This window comes from Solanum dulcamara, chromosome 1 (genome assembly GCF_947179165.1).
Source record: "Solanum dulcamara chromosome 1, daSolDulc1.2, whole genome shotgun sequence".
NCBI classification, from domain to species: domain Eukaryota; kingdom Viridiplantae; phylum Streptophyta; class Magnoliopsida; order Solanales; family Solanaceae; genus Solanum; species Solanum dulcamara.
The window spans coordinates 54212591-54236687 of record NC_077237.1 but is presented as its reverse complement, the minus strand read 5'-3'; the positions used below and the strand labels follow the sequence as shown (position 1 = coordinate 54236687).

Sequence of the window (24097 nt, the reverse complement as noted above, 5' to 3'; positions counted from 1 at the left end):
TTTTATGGTCTCCGACCCAAGAGCTAGGATGAGCAAGTTTATTTCCGGTGTCTCAAGCTTGGTGTCTAAGGAGTGCAAAATGGCCATGTTGGTCAAGGAGATGGACATCTCTCGGTTAATGACTTACGCAGAACAAATCGAAGAAGAGAAGCTTAGAGAGAGATCAAGGGGGTTCAAAAAGGCTAGAATGGATGGTGGAGGGTTTAACCCTCAAAGGTCGGATCATGGTAACAATGGCAAAGGCCAAGGTGGGCAACGATTTGTGGGACAAGGTTCCACCAATACTCCTCCTCCAAAGTTCAACAAGACAAGAGTGGTAAACCAATGATTCCAAGAGAGAATGTTGTTACTCAAACTTTCCCCACTTGCAAGAAGTGTGGAAGGACTCACAAAGGGGAATGCTTAGCTGACTCCAATGCATGCTTTAAGTGTGGCAAGCTGGGCCACCATGCTAAGGATTGTAGAGATGGTGGTGGTAGGACTCAAGGACAAATTGCTCATGGTCAATAAGTCCAAGGAGGTGTCCAACGCACCAACCGCTTTTATGCCTTGCATGAGAGACAAGAGGTTGAGGATGCACCCAATGTCATTATCGGTATGTTAAAGGTCTTTTCTTTTGATGTGTATGCACAATTAGATCCGGGTGCAAATTTATCTTTTGTTACTCCATTCCTTGCTAATAGATTTGATGTTTTACCTGAAATGTTATTAGAGCCTTATTTGGTGTCTACCCCTGTTGGTGAGTCAGTTATTGCTAGAAAGGTCTATAGGGGTTGCCTTGTGTCTATCTTCCATAAAGTTATTCCTTGTGATCTTATTGAGCTTGATATGATAGATTTCGATGTCATTCTTGGGATGGATTGGTTACATGCGTCTTATGCTTCCATAGATTGTAGGAATCATCGAGTCAAGTTTCAATATCCAAATGAGCCTGTTATTGAATGGCAGGGTCGTGATTCGGTGGTTAAGGGTCAGTTTATTTCTTATCTTAAGGCTCGCAAAATGATTTCTAAGGGATGTATTTACCATATTGTGAGGGTTAGGGATGTCAACTCCAAAAGTCCTTCTCTTGAGTCAGTTCCTATAGTCAATGAATTCCCTGATGTCTTTCATGATGACCTTTTCGGTGTCCCTCCTGAAAGGGAAGTTGATTTTGGTATTGATCTCCTCCCCGATACCCAACCTATCTCTATTCTTCCTTACCGCATGGCCCCAGCAGAATTGAAAGAGCTGAAGGAACAATTAAAGGACTTGCTAAAAAAGGGGTTCATAAGACCAAGTATTTCGCCATGGGGTGCTCCTGTTCTATTTGTAAGAAAGAAGGATGGATCACTTCGAATGTGCATAGACTACCGGCAATTAAATAAAATGACCATTAAGAACAAGTACCCACTCCCTTGAATAGATGACTTGTTTGATAAATTACAAGGGGCAAGTCACTTCTCCAAGATCGACCTTCGGTCCGGCTACCACCAACTACGGGTAAGGGAGTGTGACATTCCCAAAACAGCCTTCCGAATAAGGTATGGTCACTATGAGTTTGTGGTGATGAGTTTTGGGTTAACGAATGCACCGGCGGTGTTTATGGACTTGATGAATAGGATGTTCAAACCTTACCTTGATACCTTTGTAGTAGTCTTCATTGATGATATTTTAATTTACTCTCGGGGTGAGGAAGAACATAAAAATCACTTGAGAGTTGTGCTTCAAACATTAAGGGATAAACAATTATTTGCAAAATTTAGTAAGTGTGAATTTTGGTTAAAGGAAGTAGCATTTCTTGGTCACGTAGTGTCCGGTGATGGAATCAAGGTTGAGCCTAAGAAAATAGATGCAGTCAAAAATTGGCCTAGACCATTATCTCCTTCAGACATTAGGAGTTTCTTAGGTCTAGCCGGGTACTATAGACGGTTCGTCAAAGGCTTTTCTTCAATCTCATCTCCTATGACAAAATTGACCCAAAAGAAATCCAAATTCATATGGACAGATGAGTGTGAGAAGAGTTTCCAGACCTTAAAAGATCGACTTACCTCTGCTCCTATTTTGACTCTCCCAGAAGGATTAGAAGGGTTTGTAGTTTATTGTGATGCTTCAAAGATTGGTTTAGGTTGTGTCTTAATGCAAAAAGGCAAGGTAATAGCCTATGCTTCTAGGCAATTAAAGGTGCATGAGCGCAACTACCCTACCCATGACTTTGAATTGGCGGCCGTTGTTTTTGCTCTGAAGATTTGGAGGCATTACCTCTATGGGGTGCATATGGATGTGTATACTGATCATAAGAGTCTTCAATATGTATTCACCCAAAAGGACCTTAATCTAAGGCAAAGGAGGTGGCTAGAACTCCTTAAGGACTATGACATGAGTGTGCACTATCATCCGGGTAAAGCCAATATGGTTGCTGATGCACTTAGTAGAATGTCTATGGGGAGTGTGGCCCATGTAGATGAAAGGAAGAGGGAGTTGGTGAAAGATATTCACCGATTGGCTAGATTAGGGGTGAAGTTGGGTAGTACTAATGATGGGGGTATGGTTGTTCAAAATAGGTCTGAATCCTCTTTGGTGGTGGATGTTAAATCAAAGCAAGATCTTGACCCAAAGTTTATCGAGTTAAAGAAGTTGGTAAAGGAAAAGAAGATAGAAGTCTTTTCCCAAGGGGGAGATGGGGTTCTATACTACCAAGGTCGGATATGTGTTCCAGATGTTGATGGCCTAAGGAGTTTGATCTTGATGGAGGCTCATAATTCTAGATACTCCATTCATCCCGGTACAACAAAAATGTATCGAGACTTAAAAGAGTTGTATTGGTGGGGTGGCATGAAGAAGGACATAGCAAGGTTTGTGTCCGAATGTACAAATTGCCAACAAGTGAAGGCCGAACATCAAAGACCGGGTGGCCTAGCCCAAGACATTGAAATCCCAACTTGGAAGTGGGAAGATGTGAATATGGATTTTGTAGTGGGTTTGCCTCATACCCGAAAACGTCATGACTCGATTTGGGTAATTGTTGATAGAATGACTAAATCAACTCACTTCCTACCAGTTAAAACTTCCTATAGTGCCGAAAACTATGCCAAGTTGTATATTCAGGAGTTGGTGAGGTTGCATGGTGTGCCATTATCCATTATTTCGGATCGTCGTACCCAATTCACTTTTCACTTCTGGAGATCATTTCAAAAAGGCCTCGGTACTAAGGTAAAGTTGAGCACAGCATTCCATCCTCAAACGGATGGGCAAGCCGAAAGGATGATTCAAACACTAGAGGATATGTTAAGGGCTTGTGTGTTGGAGTTTAAAGGGAATTGGGATAATCATCTACCTCTCATCGAGTTTACCTATAATAATAGTTACCACTCAAGTATTGAGATGGCGCCATTTGAGGCTTTGTATGGGAGACGATGTAGATCACCGGTTGGTTGGTTCGAAGTAGGTGAGATGACCTTGTTGGGCCCCGATTTGGTACTTGATGCTTTAGAGAAGGTGAAGATCATTAGAGAAAGGTTGAAGATGGCTCAAAGTCATCAAAAGTCCTATTCTGACACTAGAAGAAGGGATCTTGAGTTTAATGTGGATGATTGGGTGTATCTGAAGGTTTCACCCATGAAAGGTGTGGTTCGATTTGGTAAGAAAGGGAAATTGAGCCCTAGGTATGTAGGGCCTTATAGAATCGTGAGACGTGTTGGTAAGGTTGCATATGAGTTGGAATTACCATTGGAAATGGCCATGGTTCATCCTGTGTTTCACGTGTCTATGTTGAAAAAAAGTGTGGGTGATCCTAGTTCCATTGTACCTATGGGAGTAGTGAATATTGAAGAAAACTTCACCTATGAAGAAGTTCCTGTGGAAATTTTGGATCGGCAAGTTAAGAGATTGAGGAACAAAGAAGTTGCATCTGTTAAAGTCCTTTGGAGGAATCAACAAATAGAAAGTGCAACATGGGAAGCGGAAGCGGATATGATTAAGAGATACCCTCATCTTTTCCCCTCTACCCAAACCTAAGGTATTAAGTTGTCCTTGCTCAATTACTTGAAATCTTTACATCTCAACTTTTCTTGTCATATGCTTGCAAAATTATGAAATATGTTTTAAACGATATTTTAAATTACACTGTTGCATTACTGATAGGTTGTTTGTTAACACTCTACTCTACTCAAGCTAAGTCTTTTATCATTCGAGGACGAATGTTCCCAAGGGGGAGATAATGTAACATCCCCTAAAAACGTTGTATATGATGTTTCAATTTTCGCTTAAACATGATACAACTTCTGTATTTTGGGCATAACTTTTCATAGGAATATCCATATTGAGTGATTCAAATTTCTGAGTAACCACAAAATCATTACCTACAACTTTTATGAAGACCATATTTTAATATTCGGAGGTTAAGTAGGTCAAATAAATTAATTTTTGTAAGGTAGGATGCTGTGACGGAAATGAGTGTTTATAGAAGAAACATCATATCTCACTGTAGGTTTATCCAAATTGGTTGATTCTTGAATAATATGAAACTAGACCTCCATATCTACAATTCTTATGAGACACCAAATCCTAATAAGGAATTTATCTTATTCAAACGTAGCTCCCAAAATGAGTATTCTGTCAAAAATAACTCATTTCACCTACCATAGAAAGATCTAGATACATTTGACATCACTCATGACATAAATTGTCCTCCATTTAACATCATCCATGACATCAATATATTTCACTAAATTTTCAGATTTTTTTTATATAATTATTTTATTTATTGTTAGGTCCCTCTTTTCCACCTATAAATACCCACCTTATTTCCTCATTTTATTCATCAAGCTTTCTCAAGCAAATCTTCTCTCTATACACTTCTTTACACATTCTCAAATATAGTTTTAGTTCTTAGTAGTGAAGAAATACTATTTCGGTGATTCATATATTCCGGGTAGTACACAAAACATTCCGGCAAGGAGAGAATCTAGGACTCAAGAGTGTTCATTAAGTCTTCCGGTACCAACTAAAGCTTCGGTTTCCAGGTATGTAAGGTTTCAATGAGAGTATTTCTTCCACTCTCATGTCTAAATTATTTTGATTATATAATAAATTATGTTTATTTTCTTTAAGCTTTACTCTAAGTTATGTGGGTGTTTATCCATGGGTTCTTCCACCCATGTAGTCCAAAAACTCCTTCAATTAAATATCTTGATTTCAAGTAATATTTTCTTATGTTAATTCTTAATTTTACTTAATAGTATGAATCATGGTTAAACTAATGATTATTGCTCTATTTTGATGCAATATAATTTCATATGTATGAATTGATGGTTTACAAGTAATTCTTTTATTTATCTACTTAAAGGTTCTTGAAATTCATGGTGGGTTGTTTAAAGCATGATTTTCAATTAATGGATTTCAAAGTATTTATGTATATTTATTTACATACATATTTGCAAGTTGAAATGATTTGAACCCACCTAGTTTTACTATGTTTTTAATAAAGTTTGACTTGAAAGCTTTGACTCCAAATAAATATTTATGAAAGCAATATCTATGATCAAAAAGGGAGTCTTATGAAATGAAAGAATGATGAAATGATATGAATGATGGATTCTTTATGCAATAAGGACAATTCTTGCATATTTGAATTATCAAATATTTTAATGAGCTATTCTACCAAATATGATGTTTGAATTCTCAAGTATATGCTATGAATATTTTGAAGTATTAAACTATTCCGTGGGATTGACTTAGCACCGAATGAGGCATTGAGGTGGGATTCGGTAAGGGAATCCTAGTAGCAACCCCTTGTCTCATTAACTATGTGCCAACATAGGAGCCCTTGTAGGCTTAGGCTAATGGATCCATGAAAGCCCTTAAAGTTAAAGTTAAAGAAATGAATGAAGTTGATGGAGTTCTACCTAGCAAGTAGTCTCCCCGGCCAACATAGGGGGTTATGTTGGATTCCATGTAATAGCTCACATGGTCTTAAATGTCGGTTATGGTTAATTTACCACAAAATGAATGTTTTAAAGGATATATATATGATTTATTATGCATACATTAAATTATGTTCCATATTACATAAATGTTTTAATGTTTCTTCAATGTTCATGCATCCTTACATACTTAGTACATTCAAAGTACTAACGCATACTCTTTTTCCTACATGATATCACCATGTAGGGATCGGTGCTCCTCCTCGTTCTCCTCCACGTGGCTAGTTGATATTCCATTGGAGACTACTTTTGGTGAGTTCCCATATTCCGTGAACAATACTCCTTTATCTTTCTAGTTTATGATATGTTAAGATATTTTACTATGACATTTCTTCTATGATTGAGGGTGAGCTAGGGACTTGTCTTAGCCCCGTTAAATCTAATAGTTAGAGGTATTGTTGGACATATGTAAGTTGAAGATTTACTATTATGATTTCCGCTTGTTTATTTATCATCATTACCTATGAAAGGCTAAAAGAATGCTAAGAGGCTTGATTGAGGTACTTTCGGGTTCCTCATTCGCCATGTTACGTCTAGGCCCTAGGCTTGGGTCGTGACAGTGTTCAAAGTCAAAATTGAAGAACGCGGCTTGAAGCCTAGATATAAAGCTAGATTGGTTGTTAAAAGATTTGGTCAAAGAAAGGGTATTGACTTTGACGAAATATTTTCTCCTATTGTGAAAATGTCCTCCATTCGTAAAGTTCTTGGTTTAGCTGCTAGCCTTAATTTAGAGATTGAGCAGATGGATGTGAAGACAACTTTTCTTCACGGTGACCTAGAATAGGAGATTTATATGGAACAACCTGATGGCTTCAAGGTAAATGGTAAAGAAAATTTTATTTGCAAACACAAGAAGAGTCTCTACGGGCTAAACCAAGCTCCTAGACAGTGGTACAAAAAGTTTGAATCTGTTATGGGGGAGCAAGGTGTAATGACCCGTTAGGTAATTTTGAGAACGGGTCTTCCTCCTTTCATAGAAGATGCTTTTTATAAATTTAAGTTGAAAATTTTGGATCTTTCGATAATTTTGGTTAATTAGTTGAGGGATAATTTTAGAGAATTAATTTAATTAGTGGGCTAAAGTATTAATTTATTTAATATCCTATAACACTTTTCTTATATTTATTAAAATAGGTTAGTATGATTTGTAAATTATAATACATAATTATTTTGAGAAAAAAAGAAGAAGAAGAGAACAGCGACGAACGCAGAAGCTGGAAAAAAATACGAAGGAAGAAAGAAAAGAAAGGGGAAAAGAAAAATAGAGATTTTTATTCCAAAGCGTCAAGGTAATTATTCTCATCCTTTCCATTAAATTTTTATGTGATTATGAACATATTTTTAGGGTATATTGGTGGAGAAATAACGCTGAAATAAGAAAATATGACCCTAGGGTTCTTCACATAAAATATTGATTTGGGGGTCGAATAACGATCCATTTTAGCTGAAATTTGACATGAGAGTTTATTTTATCATGAGTGAACATAGTCAGAAAGAAAATTTTAGATTTGACTTCAATGACTTGGGATGACTTTTTGACCCAATTTTTATCCGAAAATAAATATAGCAATATGGGTGTCATTGAATTCGTATTCTTATGAAGATTATGTATTTGAACAAATTTTGATCATTCGGAAGTATTACGAAAGGCTCAAGTTTTAAAGTAATTATTCAATTTAATTGAGGTTTAACCCTAGTTTTGAAATTCTGAAAATATGGGAGTTGACATATTAAGTGGCATCAAGATTAGGAATGTGTTTTTAGATTTGCTTAAATTTTTGGGTCTAGGCTAGACATATGGTAATAAGGGTATTGTTAGTTTCGAAAATCTTATTGTGATTATTTATTTGACTAGATTACGTTGATTTGGAGGCCAATCGAAAAGGAAAGGTTCAAGTCCCGGAGTGATTGCTTGATTAATTAAGGCAAGTAAATTTCTAAACCTTAGTTTAAGCTTGTATTTCCGTGTGATGTGTACTGGAGAGTAACGAGAATTGGACGGGGTTATTGACTGTATGATTGTCCTTAAAAATGAGATGAGGGGTATAAAATGGTGATCTAATGACATGTATTGGTAGAATTGATATGTTGTGATTATGGATTTATTTTGGACATGTGAAATGACTATGTTAATGTGAGATAGGAAAAATTATTGTTGTTTTCATATTATTATCGTGAATTATATGAACATGAATTGATTGCATTAGTTCTGACATATTGTGTTGAGACTGAAAATGATATGAAACAAAAGGGGTTGGGCCACACGCTCCGTGGCAGGTATTATGAAACAAAGGGGTCGGGCCACATGCTCCATGGAAGGTTACATGGACAGAAATTTCCCCCATGGGTTTTGGACTGTAATTCAGCGGATGTGTACCGATAGGACAGACATGCATCATCTCATTGCATTTTGTTGATATTTGTGAATTCGTGTTTACTACTTATTGCTCTGTATATGCTGAACTTGACTTGATATGATTCATTGATGAGTATTTGTAGACTGTATTACTGTTATTATTGTACAAGTGTAGAGTTGAGATGGTTTTATGCAGGTTATAGTTAAGGAGGTTCGGTTGGAAGGACAGGAGTACTTATATCTATTGAGCTTTGCTTAGTTTTAGTTGTCCACTTGTTGAGTACCATTTTTTTGGTACTCACCCCTTGCTTCTACACTTGTGTAGATTGTAAGTCCGTACCTACTTGATCTCTTAGTGTTCTCTACCACGTCTGAGGCTATCATCTCGAGTGTTGAGATAGCTGTTACATCCATCTAGCGGACACCTCTTACTTTTTAATATGTTTTAGCCCTATTCTAGAGACAAAGACATTGTGACTGTATTTTAGTTCGTACTTCAGTATTGTATTAGTGGCTTGTACACTTGACAACCAATCTTGGGGATTTTGAATTTATTTTACGTATTTTTGGTTAAGTTAAATTTTGACTCCTTTCTTTTTCTTCCACATCTACTTTCGGTTGGGAATTAGGCTGACTTATCTCAGTGGGTTGAGATAAGTTCCATCACATCCGGATTCGGATCGTGACACAAGGCTACAAGAAGACTTATTTAGAACATTGTGTATTTGTACAAAATAATTCTGATGATGATTTTATCATCTTCTTGCTATATTGGATGATATGTTGATTGTGGGCAGGAATACTTCTAAGATTGACAACTTGAAGAAAGACTTGTGTAAGTCTTTTGCTATGAAAGACTTGGGTCATGCCAAGCAAATTTTGGGCATGAGAATTACTTGTCTTAGGGATGAAAGAAAGATTTATCTGTCACAAGAGAAGTACGTTGAACGTGTACTGGAGCATTTCAGCATGAAGAATGCTAAGTCTGTTAGCACACCTCTTACTGGTCATATGAAGTTGAGCAAGAAGATGTGTCCTACAGCTCGGGAGGAAAAAGAGAACATGGCCAAAATTCCATATTCCTCCGTCGTCAGAAGTCTAATATATGCAATGGTATGCACTAGACCTTATATTGCTCATGCAGTTGGTCTGGTCAGCAGGTTTCTCGACAATCTAGGAAAACAACATTGGGAAGCTGTAAAGTGGATACTCAAGTATTTAAGAGGAAGATCTACTAAATAATTGTGTTGTGGAGGATCAAATTCAATTTTGAAGGTCTATACAGATGCTGATATGACAGGTAACCTTGATAACAGAAAATTCACTACTGGATATTTATTTACTTTTTTAGGGGGAGTTATATCATGGCAGTCAAAGTTGCAGAAGTGTGTTGCACTGTCTACAACTGAAGCTGGCAAGGAGATGATATGGCTCAAACAATTCCTTCAAGAGCTTGGCTTGCATCAAAAAGAGTACGTCATCTATTGTGACAGTCAAAGTGCAATAGACTTGAGCAAGAATTTTATGTACCATGCAAGGAAAAAATAGATAGACGTGAGATATCACTAAATTCGAGAAAAGATAGAAGATGAATCTATGCAGGTTGAAAAGATCTCTACAAATGAGAATCATACAGATATGCTGACCAAAGTGGTAACAAGGAACAAGTTTGAATTGTGCAAAGAACTTGTTGGCATGAGCTCTATCTGAGAAGATGAAGATACCTCCTTCTGGTGCATGGGACTGAAAGGGGAGATTTGTGGTGTCCATTCCATCAAATTTTTCTTTTCATTTGTCAACAATTGTTGCTCAATTATTGTAAAATTGAGGTTGCCAAGTTATGAACAAAGTTTGCAGAAATGCAAACTTTCGGTGGAAAAGTAGCACCATTTTGTTGACAAATGGTGAATAGTGAAATACAAATTTCACCTATAAAAGGAGCTATTCGGCTCCTCATTTTAGACATTTCAATTCACAGATAGAGAGAAAAATATTTAAGCTGTGAAGTATTCCATAGACTATAAGAAAATAGTTTGCGAAGAAAAATAGAGTGTGAGCGATATTTTTAGTAAAATGGGAAATCAAAAGAGTGTTATTCCTTTTTGAGTGTGAGGTAGTCATTTTGAGTATTTTACTTGGTACTACCCAGTATAAAATTCTTTACTATAGTAATATCAGTTGCTCCTCTTGGCCCATGATTTTTCCCTTATTTAAAAGAGTTTCCACGTTAAATTTGGTCCGTTTTTCCCAACAACAATGTCAACTCTTATATCTCTTAGAAAACTTTTTCATGCTTCAATATTCTGCATGCAGGCGGGAAAAGAGCTTAGTGTTGGAGAAGCAAGAGTACTAATGTCATATGGTAGGGTATCTAACACCGGTCTTGGAACGATGCTCAAGTATTGTGACAGAGTTATTCATGACAGAATCACGGAGAAAGATGGCTCGGAGTGGAAGTTAAAACTTGAGAAGTTCCTTGTCGCTGGATACAATGGTCGTTCCATAGTTGAAAAACCTGAAATCAATTTAGAACTAGAGTAAAACCTAGGTTCACTTATCTAAAATCTTGTAAACGCCCATCCTTTGTAAACTAGCCTAAATTTTTTTTTTCTACAGACTTTTGGCTTTATCTTTTAGGCAAGCCGTCTAAACTAATTAGTTTTTGTTATAAAAAGGAGGCAATTACATACTTTCTAATGAAACTGGATTAATTTTGCATGCCATAGAGCTCAACGCTTTTTTGCTGTAGTTCAAATGGGAATTGTAGAACTGCCTTTGGTTATTTGTGGCTTCTTGTACTTCAGCTATGGTTTTATCATGTTATGACTACTGTTTAAAAAGATTTGTTAGATTATCTATAGTATTTTATCATAATTTCTTTATTTTCGTGATTTCTTTCTCTATACAGTTTTGGAATGGTTTTTCCTTGAGCTGGGAATCCATTGAAAACAATCTCCCCACCTCCAATTGGATGTGGTAAGATCTGCGCATACTTTATCCTTCCCAAACTTCACTTTTTTGGATTACACTGAATATATTGCTGTTATTGTTGAAACTTCCTCTGGTTTTAAAATTGAAATATTATTTCAAAATGACTATGTTATTCAATTTAATATTTCTCTTTGATATATTGGCTCATGGAAGTAGGTTTCATGGTGCAGTTGGTTATCAAATTAACACATAGGTGTGAAGAATAATACCAAATAATTTTGGGATTAAATTATAGTGGCACTTAAGTTGGTGTTTCGTTGGCAAGTCGGGGATAACTTATCTCGGAATTAATAAATAATACCAGGATAGGTTATCCCTCCTTTTTGGGTGATATACTAATTCCGGGATAACTTATCCACGATAAAATAGGTAAATGACAAATATATTCATTTAAATATTTTTAGTACCTCACTTTTTACATTCATATATATTTACATTATTCTTAATATGATATATAGCAACATTCACTCGTTATTTTTATGATAATTCTTCATATTTTTTCTATTAAAAATTACACTATATAATATAATTTTTATTTATAAATTTATTTGACTAATTCTTATATTTATTTATATTTTGATTTCTCATAAATCCTTTTTTACTTTACAAACTTAAAATGAAAATTCTATTTTAAAATTAAATAAGAAGAAAGTTTTATTTTTAAATACGTACGGACATCATGGAAATGCACACATAAAAATATTTAAGGTAAGAAGATGAAAGTTTTATTTTAAGAATGAATATTAAATAACTAAGCTTGCAAAGAAAATATGAAAAAACTAAATAAAGTGAAGGGTATTTTTGTAACCAAACAACTTATTCTTAAAATTTATTCAATGATATTATTTTGAATACAACAAACCAAACACTTAATAAGAAATAATCTCAACATAACTTATCCCATCATAACTAATCACAGCATACCATATCTCATTATAATTAATCTCATCATAACTTATATTCAAACCAAACGATCCCTTAAAGTCTCTGGTTCGAGTCTGGGCGAAGCCATTTCTTTTCTCGAGCCGAAGGCCTATCGGAAACCACCTCTCTATCTTTACCCAATGTAGGGGTAAGGTGGAGTACACATCACACTCCTCAGACCTTACTTGTGGAATTATGTTGAGTATGCTATTGTTCTCGAGTCAAAGGCCTCACTACAAGAAATGTGATATTTAGGTATAAAATTATTAGGTACGACACAAAATTTGTCACTACTTATTCATCTTTTGTGAAAAAAATTACATTTCGTATTTAAATGCGTGAACAATATACTTTAGAAACGAAATAAATAATCTTGTAGCAAAATTTTGTTCAGTAAAGTTTTCCACCTAAAAAATAATTTAGCGCCATTTATTAAGTATCATTAGTGACTAATTTTAAGTTATTACTGACAGATCATGGTGTCGTTAATAATTAGGGGTGACAATTGGGCGGGTTCGGTCAAGTTTGGGTGGGTCATAATGGGTTAAGACAATAATTGGGTCAAGACCCAACCCAACCCAAATTTATTTGGGTCAAAATGCATTAGGTAATTAGCTATATAACGGCTCAAGACCCAACTCAACCCAATAAAAATATTTTAACAAGATTTCTCATGAGCCAATTCGAGTTACATATCAACCCAATTTTTAATGGGTTGAAATTGGTTGAATTAATGAATGAGCGGGTTAATAACTAATCCAAACTTAAACAGGTTGTTGGACAGGTTGGGTTTAATTTTATCACTCCTATTAATAATGCATCCAATTTGTGACAAACTATTATTTGCTTTAAAATAAGTTAAGTGTTTGGATACGGAAAATTTTTGTCACAAAATAAGTTGTTACTATGGCGACAAATTAAAATTTGTAGTTAAAGGTTGTAAGCTTTAGCCATATATTTGTTTGTGACCTTATTTTTTGTTACTAATAACATAAGCAATTAGTAACAATCAATTTATTGTCTCTAATCAATCCGTGATTTAGTTACAACATAGTTTTGTCACAAAAAATCAATTGTTACAATAGAGACAAATTAAAATTCGTAGTTAAATGCTGTAAGTTTTAGCCGCAAAATTTTTCATTGATTTGTGACCTTAATTTTTGTCACTAATAATATAAGCAATTAGTGACGATCATTTTATTGTCTCTAATCAACCTATGATTTAGTGACAACATAATTTTGTCACAAAATATGCAATGTTTAAATAGTGGCAATTTAAAATTTACAGCTGGATATTTAAATATTTGCTACAATTGTTTTTAATTATAGCAAGATATAAAATAATATTTGGCTATGGTTTTCATAAGTGACAACTGACAAATATGTTTTCATACGCTCTCTGCAGAAAATAACAAGACGAAATTATAGAATGATGTGATAAAGCCGAACTATAGTTTACGAAAAGACAAGTGATGATGAAAACATAAAATCTAATGTGAGTAAGAGCCTGTTTGGAATGCCTTATTTTAAGTGAATTTAAGCCAAAACAGTTTTTAAGTAATTTTGGAGTGTTTGAGTAAATTTAAAAAGTGCTTATAAGCACTTAGTTTTAAGCTAAAATAGTAATAATAAAGCAAAAATCATAAATTAAGATTTCTAACTTATAACTTTTGGCTTATAAATCAAAAGCCAAAATTCAATCCAAACGGGATCTAAGAGTCGTAATATCACAGAGAACAATTATACAAAGCTAAGCCAACTTGCAAGCTTATATTTTGAGTGCAAAATATTTTGTGGATTTTCGATTAACTATTTTTATCAATATGAAAATGAAATGAGCTGAAGTTGATTTTCACTAAAATAATGTTAGTGTGAAATTTGGTGTTATGGATCGGAGATACCCTAAATATTGTTAATTCATAAATCATTTGACAACACTCATTATGGATACGACAACACTTACAATTGTGCTATATTTATAAACTAGAGGTCGGAACCCCTGCACAGGCAACAATTTATGTCACAATGTATGTCTTTGGTTTATTCAATCCGATTTTTTAGTCTATTTAAACCCAAAAAAAAATTGCAAGTTTAGAAGTATTTTTTACTTATTTTTTAGAAAAACAATTGATGAAATTTTTTTATTGTCACACAATGATATAGTTAATATCATAAATTTTAAAATCTAATAGTCACATAATTATTATACCATATCTAAGATCACAATTTTAATGTTTTTTCTTCAAAATATTATCTACATTAAATAATAATAAAAAAATAATAACACTCACATCTGCATTAATGATATTAGTTGGTTGTGTGTTTTACTTTCAAATAAATTTGTTAACAACATTCAAGCAGGTTTTGATAATGACAAAATGAGAACCAGGTTCACTTGTTGGATGGTACAGTAGGCAAATGTGGAAAACTGGACAAATCCTTATACGAGTCAAAAACACAGAAATAAGGAAAGACGGCACAATAGGACTCCTATAAGGAAAAACAATAAAATTAAAGTTGTACTTTTCTTTAAGGACTCAACTAGGTCTTCAAAAACCAATGCTATAAAAGGAGACAGGCATACAAAGGATTTCAGCAGCTTTGCAAATCTGAAATCAAATCTCTCAATCGAAAAACAAGGCATCATTCCAAGATCAAAACATTGAAGGAAGAAGAACTAGAGTTAGGTTTTTCTTTCGAAGGTTAATTATTGTGTTTGAATTCTACTTAAAAATATTATTGAGTTGTAATTTTCTAAGGTAGATAGTGAGGTTTGTAACAAGAAGTGAGTTTGACTTCTTGGAGAGGTTGAGTTGCGATTATAGTTAATCGTTAGAGTTAGGAGTTTGAGTTAGTTCGTTGATTATAGAGTTGTAATCTAAACTTCTCTTTGAAGGTTAGTGAAGTTTGGTGGAAATACTACAAGATATAGGTTGTTGTTTTTCTTCCCTTGAGCAAGGAAGTTTCCCACAATAAAAACGTTGTCTTATCACTAGTTCAAGAACTTAGTTTTTGAAATAGTTAGGTGGTATAAGTTTTTTAAATTGGTATCAAAGCAGGTCTTTTCACTCAAAGATTCAAATATTGAAAAGGATCAATGGCTGCACCACCTACTGCACAAGAAGGACAATCATAGACAAGGACACCATTATTCAATGGAAAATACTACGGATGGTGGAAAAAAGGATGATGGATCACCTGATAAGAGATAGTCCAGATCTCTAGATTGTTATCCTTGAAGGAACCACTATTTCTATGAAGTTTGGAACTGATGGAACAACACAGGTACCAAAGGATAAAAAGGAGTGGAATGCGGAAGATAAGCTGGCAATTCAAAACAACGCAAGGGCTCAGAAGATTTTAATTTGTGGAATAGGTCTAGATGAATACAACAGAATCTCCACTTGTCAAGATGTAAAGGCGATATGGGACACCTTGTAAATTGCCCACGAGGAAACCAATCAAGTCAAGAAATCCAAGATTGATAATTTGAATTGACAGTATTAATTGTTCAGAATGATGGATAAAGAAATAAGTTAAGACATGTATATCAGGTTCATTGTCATAAACAATGAAATATATTCTCTGGGAGAAGTAATTCCAACTGGAAAAGCTATCAAGAAACTCCTAAGTATTCTTTCTGAATCTTGGGAAAACAAAGAAGAAGCGATTACTGAGGCACCTGATCTTGACATTATGATGATGGATGAACTCATTGGAAGTCTACTGACCTATGAAACAAGAAGAACTAAGAGAAAGAAATCGAAGAAAAAATGAAAGAGAAGAACCTGGCTCTTAAAGCCACTGAGAAAAAAGACTTTGAAGAGGAAAACATAACATTGATGATGAAAATGTTTCAAAGGATACTGAGAAAAGGGCAAACAAGTCAGAGGAGACAATCTCAGAAAACCACTTACAAAGACTTAAGAGAACAACTATGTTACAAGTGTGGAAGTCCAGATCACTTCATCAATTTATGTCCATTGTGGACCTTGAAATACAAAAAGAATAACCCTGAAAGAACCAAGGAAGTTAGGAGTGATCAATACATTCCTACAAATCGAAGAATCACCAATCAAAAGGCTGACATGACTGTGAAAAAAGCTTTTGCAGCAATGGAAAATTCTTCTAGAGAAGAGTCTGATGGGACAAAAGCTGAAAATCAATCATTACTGGCAATGAAAGGAGAAAGAGAGTACGACTTCCTATCACTAGTGGCAATTGCAGAGTCAGATGATGAGGAGAACCATGATCAGGCAAAAAATACAATCCTGGCTTTGATGGATGAAACAGATTCAGAAGAAGATGAATAGGACAATAAGCAGTCCAAGGTAAGTTTTCATCAAATCAAAGAAAATCTTCATCTCTATTCCAAAAGGAAACTAGAATCACTATTTGATGTCCTCATCGATGCATATCATGCAACATGTGTTGTAAAAGAACATATATTTGATGAATATTCAGCCTTTAGAATAGAGAATGAGACTCTAGAAGCCTTAAACAACAATCTTTAAGAAAAAATTAATGGAATGAACTCCTCTAGAAAAGGAAAAGATATATAAAACAATGTACACCTTGCTCTAGATGAAACTATAAAAAGGCTAAACAACGAATTATAGTCTTTCACTAAAAATAATGAAGCTCTACTTGAAGAACTTGAGAAAACTAAAAGGGAATTGGAGATCAATATGAGATAGACTAAGTCATCCATGATGGTTGATGATATCCAAAGAAGTCAATCCTCAACTAAATATGGAATAGATTTCAATAATAATTCTGTAAAATCTAGTGAAAATTGTTATGATATGCCATGTACTTATTGTGGAAAAAATAGTCATCAAATGCACATGTGTCAAAGAGAAACATAGCTATTAAAAATAATCCAACCTATATAAAAAGGCATCTTATGGAATAGGAATCAGGAAACTGGTTCACAAACATAAGCACCTACCCAAATGGACTAAGAAAAATCTAATTCATCCTTTGACTCACAAACAGAGACCCAAGTGGATCTGGGTACCCAAAATTAATCCGTGATTGAATGTGCAGGAACAGAAAAGAGGAAGACATAAGCAGTGGTACTTGGATAGCACTTGTTCAAGACATATGACGGGAAACAAAGATAACTTCCTCTTATTGAATGGTTTCAATGGCGGAAGCGTAGCTTTTGAATATGGAAAGAAAGGCAAAATCATGGGAATTGACAAAGTTGGACCTTCTAATTCTCAAGAAATAGACAATGTGTACTATGTTGAAGGATTAAAACATAATCTTCTTAGCGTATTACAAATGTGCGACAGAGGGAATGATGTACTTTTTACATCTACTACATGCAGAGTATCTAGTACAAAATTGAAGAAATTGGTCCTCATAGGAAAAAGGCACAAAAATGTCTACAAGGTTGACATTATGGGCCCATAAACATCTATGCTAAAAATTTTAAGTGCAGTTGATGACAATTCATTTTTATGGCACAAGATATTGGGGCATGCCAGTTTTCAACAATAAACAAACTGATCTCTAAAGAACTGGTATGAGGACTGCCAACGGGATGATTCAATGAAAATTAAGTATGTGGAGCATGCGTACAAGGAAAACATGTGAGATCTTCATTCAAACCAAAAGGTATGGTAAGCACAAAGAAACCCCTGAAATTGTTGCACATGGACTTATGTGGACCAATGAGAGTTCAAAGTCGTCGAGGTAAGAGGTATGTGTTTGTTATTGATGATGATTACACTAGATTCACATGGACTCTGTTCTTAAGTTCAAAAGATGAGACCTATGATGTATTTGAAGTCTTTTTGAAGTAGGTTCAAAAGAAATTAAAATGTGAATTAATGAGCATTAGATCTAATCATGGAACAAAATTCGAAAACTCAAAATTTCTTGAGTTCTGTGCAGAAAATAGTATATATTATAATTTTTCTGCACCACGAACACCATAAAAAAATGGTGTAGTGGAACGAAAAAATAGATTCTTGAAAGACATGGCAAGAACCATATTGATTGCTAGTGGTCTACCTAAGGGGTACTGGGCAGAAGCTGTAAACACTGCATGTTATTTGATTAATAGATGTATGATTAGGTCTATACTTAATAAAATACCCTATGAATTACTAAAAGGCAGAAAACCAAACTTAGCGCACCTCAGGGTCTTTTGCTGTGTATGTTATGTACACAACAATGGCAAGAATGCTCTAAGAAAATTTGATGCCAAAAGTGATAAGGAAATCTTTCTCGGGTACTCTTCTCAAAGCAAAGCCTATAAAGTTCTCAATAAAAGAACTAAACGTATTGAAGAAAGTGCAGATGTTATATTTGATGAAGCTAATCACTTAGTCAAGAAAGATGTGCAGGGTAATCATGATGAGATAGAAACTACTAATCTTCTACAAAGACATGCTGATGATGTTGACTATGAGGTTACTGAACCCTCAAATAATAATGGCGAAACTCTAGAACAAAATTATGAATCAAATAAGCTTATAGAATATACTCTTCCAGCTATGGATGGTGTTTCTACTGAACCTGGTCCTCCTACTTTAGTCTCAGGAGAAAGTTGTCAGACAAATAACTGGAAACACAAAAACTATTATTCCCTACAAAACCTGTTCACTCCTCTTGAATCCGGTATCCAAATCAGATCCAAAGTATGGAACTTATGTGCCTTCTCGGCATATCTATCAGTCATAGAACCCAAGAAACTTAAATAAGCACTCCTAGATACGGATTGGATCAGTGTCATGCAGGAAGAGTTAAATCAATTTGAATGAAGTAAGGTATGGAACCTGGTTCCCAGACCTTAAAATTGAACAGTGATAGGAACAAGATGGGTATTCAAGAACAAACTCAATGATCAGGAAGCTATCACAAGAAACAAGTCTAGGCTTATGGTTAAGGTTTATAATCAAGAAAAAGGGATTGACTATGATGAGACATTCGCTCTAGTAGTACGAATGGAAGCTACCAGAATGTTGATCACTCTTGCAGCACACATTGAGTTCAAATTATATCAGATGGATGTAAAGAGTGCCTTCTTGAATGGATATCTGCAAGAAAAAGTGTATGTTCATCAACCACCAGGCTTCGAAAGTCATGAATATCATAATCACGTATACAAATTGGATAAAGCCCTTTATGGCCTCGAGAAGGCACCATGTGCATGGTATAATAGGTTGTCCACATTTCTTATTACACATGGTTATACAAGAGGCAAGATTGACAATATATTATTTCTCAAGAAAAAGAGCCCTCATGTCTTAATCATGCAAGTATATGTTGAAGATATCATTTTTGAAGGAACAGATGACAAATGGGTGTCGATTTTGTAAAACTTATGAGTAGTGAATTTTAAATGAGCATGATGGGAGAGCTGAACTTCTTTCTTGGACTTCAACTCCATCAGTCATCATCAGGAACATAGATTCATCAACAAAAGTACATTAGAGAACTACTGAAAAAATTTGAAATGCATGACTCCAAAGTACATGATACACCTATTGCCACCACAACTAAACTCGACAAGGATGAAACTAGTTTCCTAGTCGGTGACAAAAAATACAGAGGGATAATTGGATCCCTACTATACTCACAACCAATAGACCAGAGATATTGTTTAGTGCCGGACTATGTGCACATTTTCACTCATCTCCAAAAGAGTCACACATGAAGGTTGTCAAAAGAATACTATGATACCTTAAAGGAACTTAGAACCTGGTTATCTGGTATCCTACATGAAACTCTTTCGATCTAGTAGGATTTGTTGACGCAGTCTATTGTCACGCCCCGGGAGGGTACCCTAGACGTAACCGGCACTCAGAAACCATTTCTGGCTCCCAAGCGAACCACATAGCCTGATCATACATCCGTTCATTCATTCATTCAGTGGAAAGTTTAAAAATAAAGAATAATTTAGCGGACAACTCAAATCACCCATCCAACTCAAAGAATAAAGGCCATGGGCCGACAGATCAACTAAAATATTTGTCATTTAAAAATAGTTTGACAAGAATAACTCAAGGATAGAAATACTCAATCGACTCATCACTATCTAGTCTATGAAGCCTCTATCACTACTATCTACTTGGTGCCAATGACATGTTCATGGCTACCTCAAACCAAAATGAAAAGGGCTAACTCGATGCAAGAAAGATATAAGCGGTGTCCTCCGAATGTAGGGAAGGACTTACCAATACGCTGAGTGCGAATAGATCTCCAATGATGCTCCTATTGACGATCTCTTAAACCTTTCTCTGCATCATGAAATGATGCAAGTCCAAATGGACGTCAGTACGTGGATTGTACGAGTATGTAATATGGCAGAATGAATAATACCTCAAGGAAGAGTAGCAACGGTCCAAATATCTCAAATCAGAAAGATAAGAGAGACTCAACAAGGCGTCATAATTCTAAAGTAATAATACATTTTTAGACAAAGACCAATCATATACCATACAGTCCAATCCAATCATACACAATACAGTTCAATCAAATCATTTACAATTCAATCCCTTTCAATCTTGTACAATCCGATTACATACACTCAACTCAACAATCAACTCAATAATCAAATCCAATCTAGTCATATACCATTCTATTCAATCCAATCACAATTCATCTACTCCAATCCGACCATATACAATCTACTCAACATTCAACTCAATAATCAGCTCAAAGGACTCAACTCAGTAAATATGCAAATCAAATTATGGAATGTTTTACAATTCAACTCGAACGACTCAACTCAATAAATATGTAACAACTCACTCAAGTGTCCTAAGTCTAACAAAAATAGTTTAGACAGGACTAACTCATAAGCATATAGCAACTCACTCAACTCAACTGACTCAGAGTACTATCAAGACCTAAATGGGAGTTTCTCTTAACCGACAACCATCACTTATGAGCCAGTGAAAGTACAAAAAACCAACGTTGTTGTCGCGTCCGTTCATACCTTGCCAGGGTATGAACGAATCAACCAATCATGGATCCAATCCAACCAAGTCCTATAATGTCAGGACAAATCTCTCGGGGAAGCATCCGACTTTAACGGTTCAATCCCCCCTACGTTTGGCAACATAGGTATTGGGTTCGAGTATGGACTATACTCTTGCCCAATTCGGTGCTCGATACTCCTCCCATGACTCCATGCTCATAAAACTCCTCCAATCATCTCAAAGATGCCCTCACGGCTAGTTTCATGTGGTACATTGCCACCTCATCAACTCTGTTCTCATTTCAATTCAATCAAGCCTCATTGGACCTTCTTTCAAATCGACTCATCTCAAATCATCAAACTCTTCTCTTTAAAAATTTATACAATCTCAACTCAATGAATGCAGAAAATATTATGTACATTAAAATATAATTTCAACTCCTCAACTCAAACTTAAGATAGATACTTTAATGTAAAAATACTCAACTCATTTAAAGGCTCCTCATACTCAACTCATACTTAAACTCTTTTCTAAATAAAAGATAAAACTAATAATTCTTTAGACTCAAAATAGTGTATAAATAGTTTATGCAAAAAGGTTCACAAATAATTTATTTAAAGCTCCTCCTCAAAAGATTATTTATTTTTGAAATATTCCCAAGACTCTAATCAACTCAAATTATGCACATCATATACCACAAAATCACATTAGACTCCAATCCACTTCATCACACAACATCCTCATCAACATAACCTCCTCATTTACGTCATCGTCAAATATCATCATTCACATCGTCATCAAACATCATCATCATATATCATCATTCACATCATCATCAAACATTATCATCACATCATCATCAAATATCATCATCACATCAATCGTCAAACATCCACTACGAAATCCTTATTTTAGTCCTATGTTTATTTTATAAATAAAAGGACATTCTTAACTATCCAATTCATTCTTTTCATTCCAATCAATACATACATACACACAACTATCCATCTCAACCTCAAGACATTTATGAAAAGAAATCTCATCTTGGGTTCATGTGAATGAAACATGAACCCTTACTCTCAACAAAACTCAACTCAAGAATATCGTCAATACCTATAAATCTATATACAAAGATACATTTGTAGTTAATAATATGAAAAATAACTATTTAGTAACTCAAGTCATTAAAATCATCAATCAACCATGTATATCTAAAAACATTCCTTAGTTTAGGGAAAACTTTCAAGAAAACCCTTTCTAGAAGGTGCAACTCTTTCACAACTCCTAACCAACACATCTATGGGCATATGGAAGAACTCAATCCATATTTTAGGTTAGCCTTACATACCTTGTTTGAAGACTTTGAAGAAACCTTGATGTTAGGTCTTCAATGGAAGGCTTGAATTCTTGAAGCTCTTGAACCCTTCTTGTTGGAAATGGAGAAAAAGAAGAAGAGAGAGAGAGAAAAGCTCCTAGGGCTTTTAGAGAGAGAGTAGGGGCTGAAAATATGATCTCAAAATAGTCTAGGGTGATACATATATAATTTGGGTAAGTTCCCAAATTACCCCTCTTCAAAAGTTCTGAAAATAAGCTAAAAATGCATCTGGCGCGATAGTGGCGCATCGCGCCCTTGCAGCGCCAGACTGATTACGCCTAAAACCTGCACACCTTGTAGTGGCGCGCCGCGCCAAGGACCAAACTACTGAGGCACATTCTTGGCGTGATAGTGGCGCGTCGCACCCTTACAACGCCAAGGCCAATATTTTCTGGGTTCTGGAAATTGGCCCTAAAAACCCTGCACACCTTTTAGTGGCGCGCCGCGCCAAAGCCCAAACTATTGAGGCATGTTTCTGACGCGATAGTGGCGCATCGCGCCACTGCAGCGCCAAGCCCAGTTTTCCAGCAATTGCAACCCAGGCCTGAAAATCTCTACTGTGCTAGTTCATCTTAGGATCGTCATATCGTTTGACTCTGAACTCCAAAAATTACATTCTTGGTGGCGTTGGAAATAAGACTCGACGACCTTTAATTTGGTAGGTCGTGGGCCACCCAGATCATCATATTTCAAAATATAGGATCGTTAGAAGCCAACCCCTCATGCGAACTCCTCCTCAAACTTAGCCACGACGAATCCTTTGGCTTGATTTTGTCCTAGGGGTCCTTCATGACCCCACATCACCTCTAACTCTCTTCAATTACTTAGGAACTCATCCTAACTCATGTGAAAAATTCCAATTCCTTCTGTCCGAGTCTACACTCACGTGAAGAAATATTCGAGTCTTTGCGAAAACATTTCCGGGGTGTCACATTATCTCCCTTTTGGGATCATTCGTCCTCGAATGATGAGTAAACCAATAGTGGACTCGAGGCACGAATAAAAATCGAAACTCAATCGAATCAACCAATCAAGCAATTTTGACAATTGGCTACTCAAACTCAAGAATAGACAAATAATTTCAACTCAGGAATAGGGACATCACCTTCATCATTCTCATTATTTGGCACGAATAGAACATCGAAACTCCATCAACCGAATCATTCAAACATCTACATACTCAACCGTCAAATTCCAATTCACGAGCGGCATTTCCAATCCTCTTCACCATTTCATAAGGCCAATATATCGGTGTCCAAACTTCCTCTCCTTTCCAAACCTCATAACACCCTTCACGTACCTCCAATCTTTCCCCCAAATACTATCATTAGACTACTACCATCACTCTCACAGTGACAACCATACACTCAACCTTATCACTCTAACTACCTCACTCATATCTAAGAGTCCCCGAGCTTACTTCAACACTTATACCTTCATCATCGTATGAGCTCTTTCTCGGAGACACAATAACATACTCTTACCTATCTATTGCTCATCACAATGTCTCATCTCACTCCTCCTCCACACATTTATCCTCAACTAGACA

At 35.5% G+C, this 24097-nt stretch overlaps 1 protein-coding gene across 1 annotated transcript; it reads left to right on the top strand.

Annotated features, from left to right (window-relative positions):
- The first annotated feature begins 16007 nt into the window (after positions 1 to 16007).
- Positions 16008 to 16547, top strand: LOC129893151 (uncharacterized). The gene has a single exon (XM_055968650.1). It carries the CDS (start codon positions 16008 to 16010, stop codon positions 16545 to 16547), a length of 540 nt encoding a protein of 179 aa, XP_055824625.1.
- Positions 16548 to 24097: the final 7550 nt, after the last annotated feature.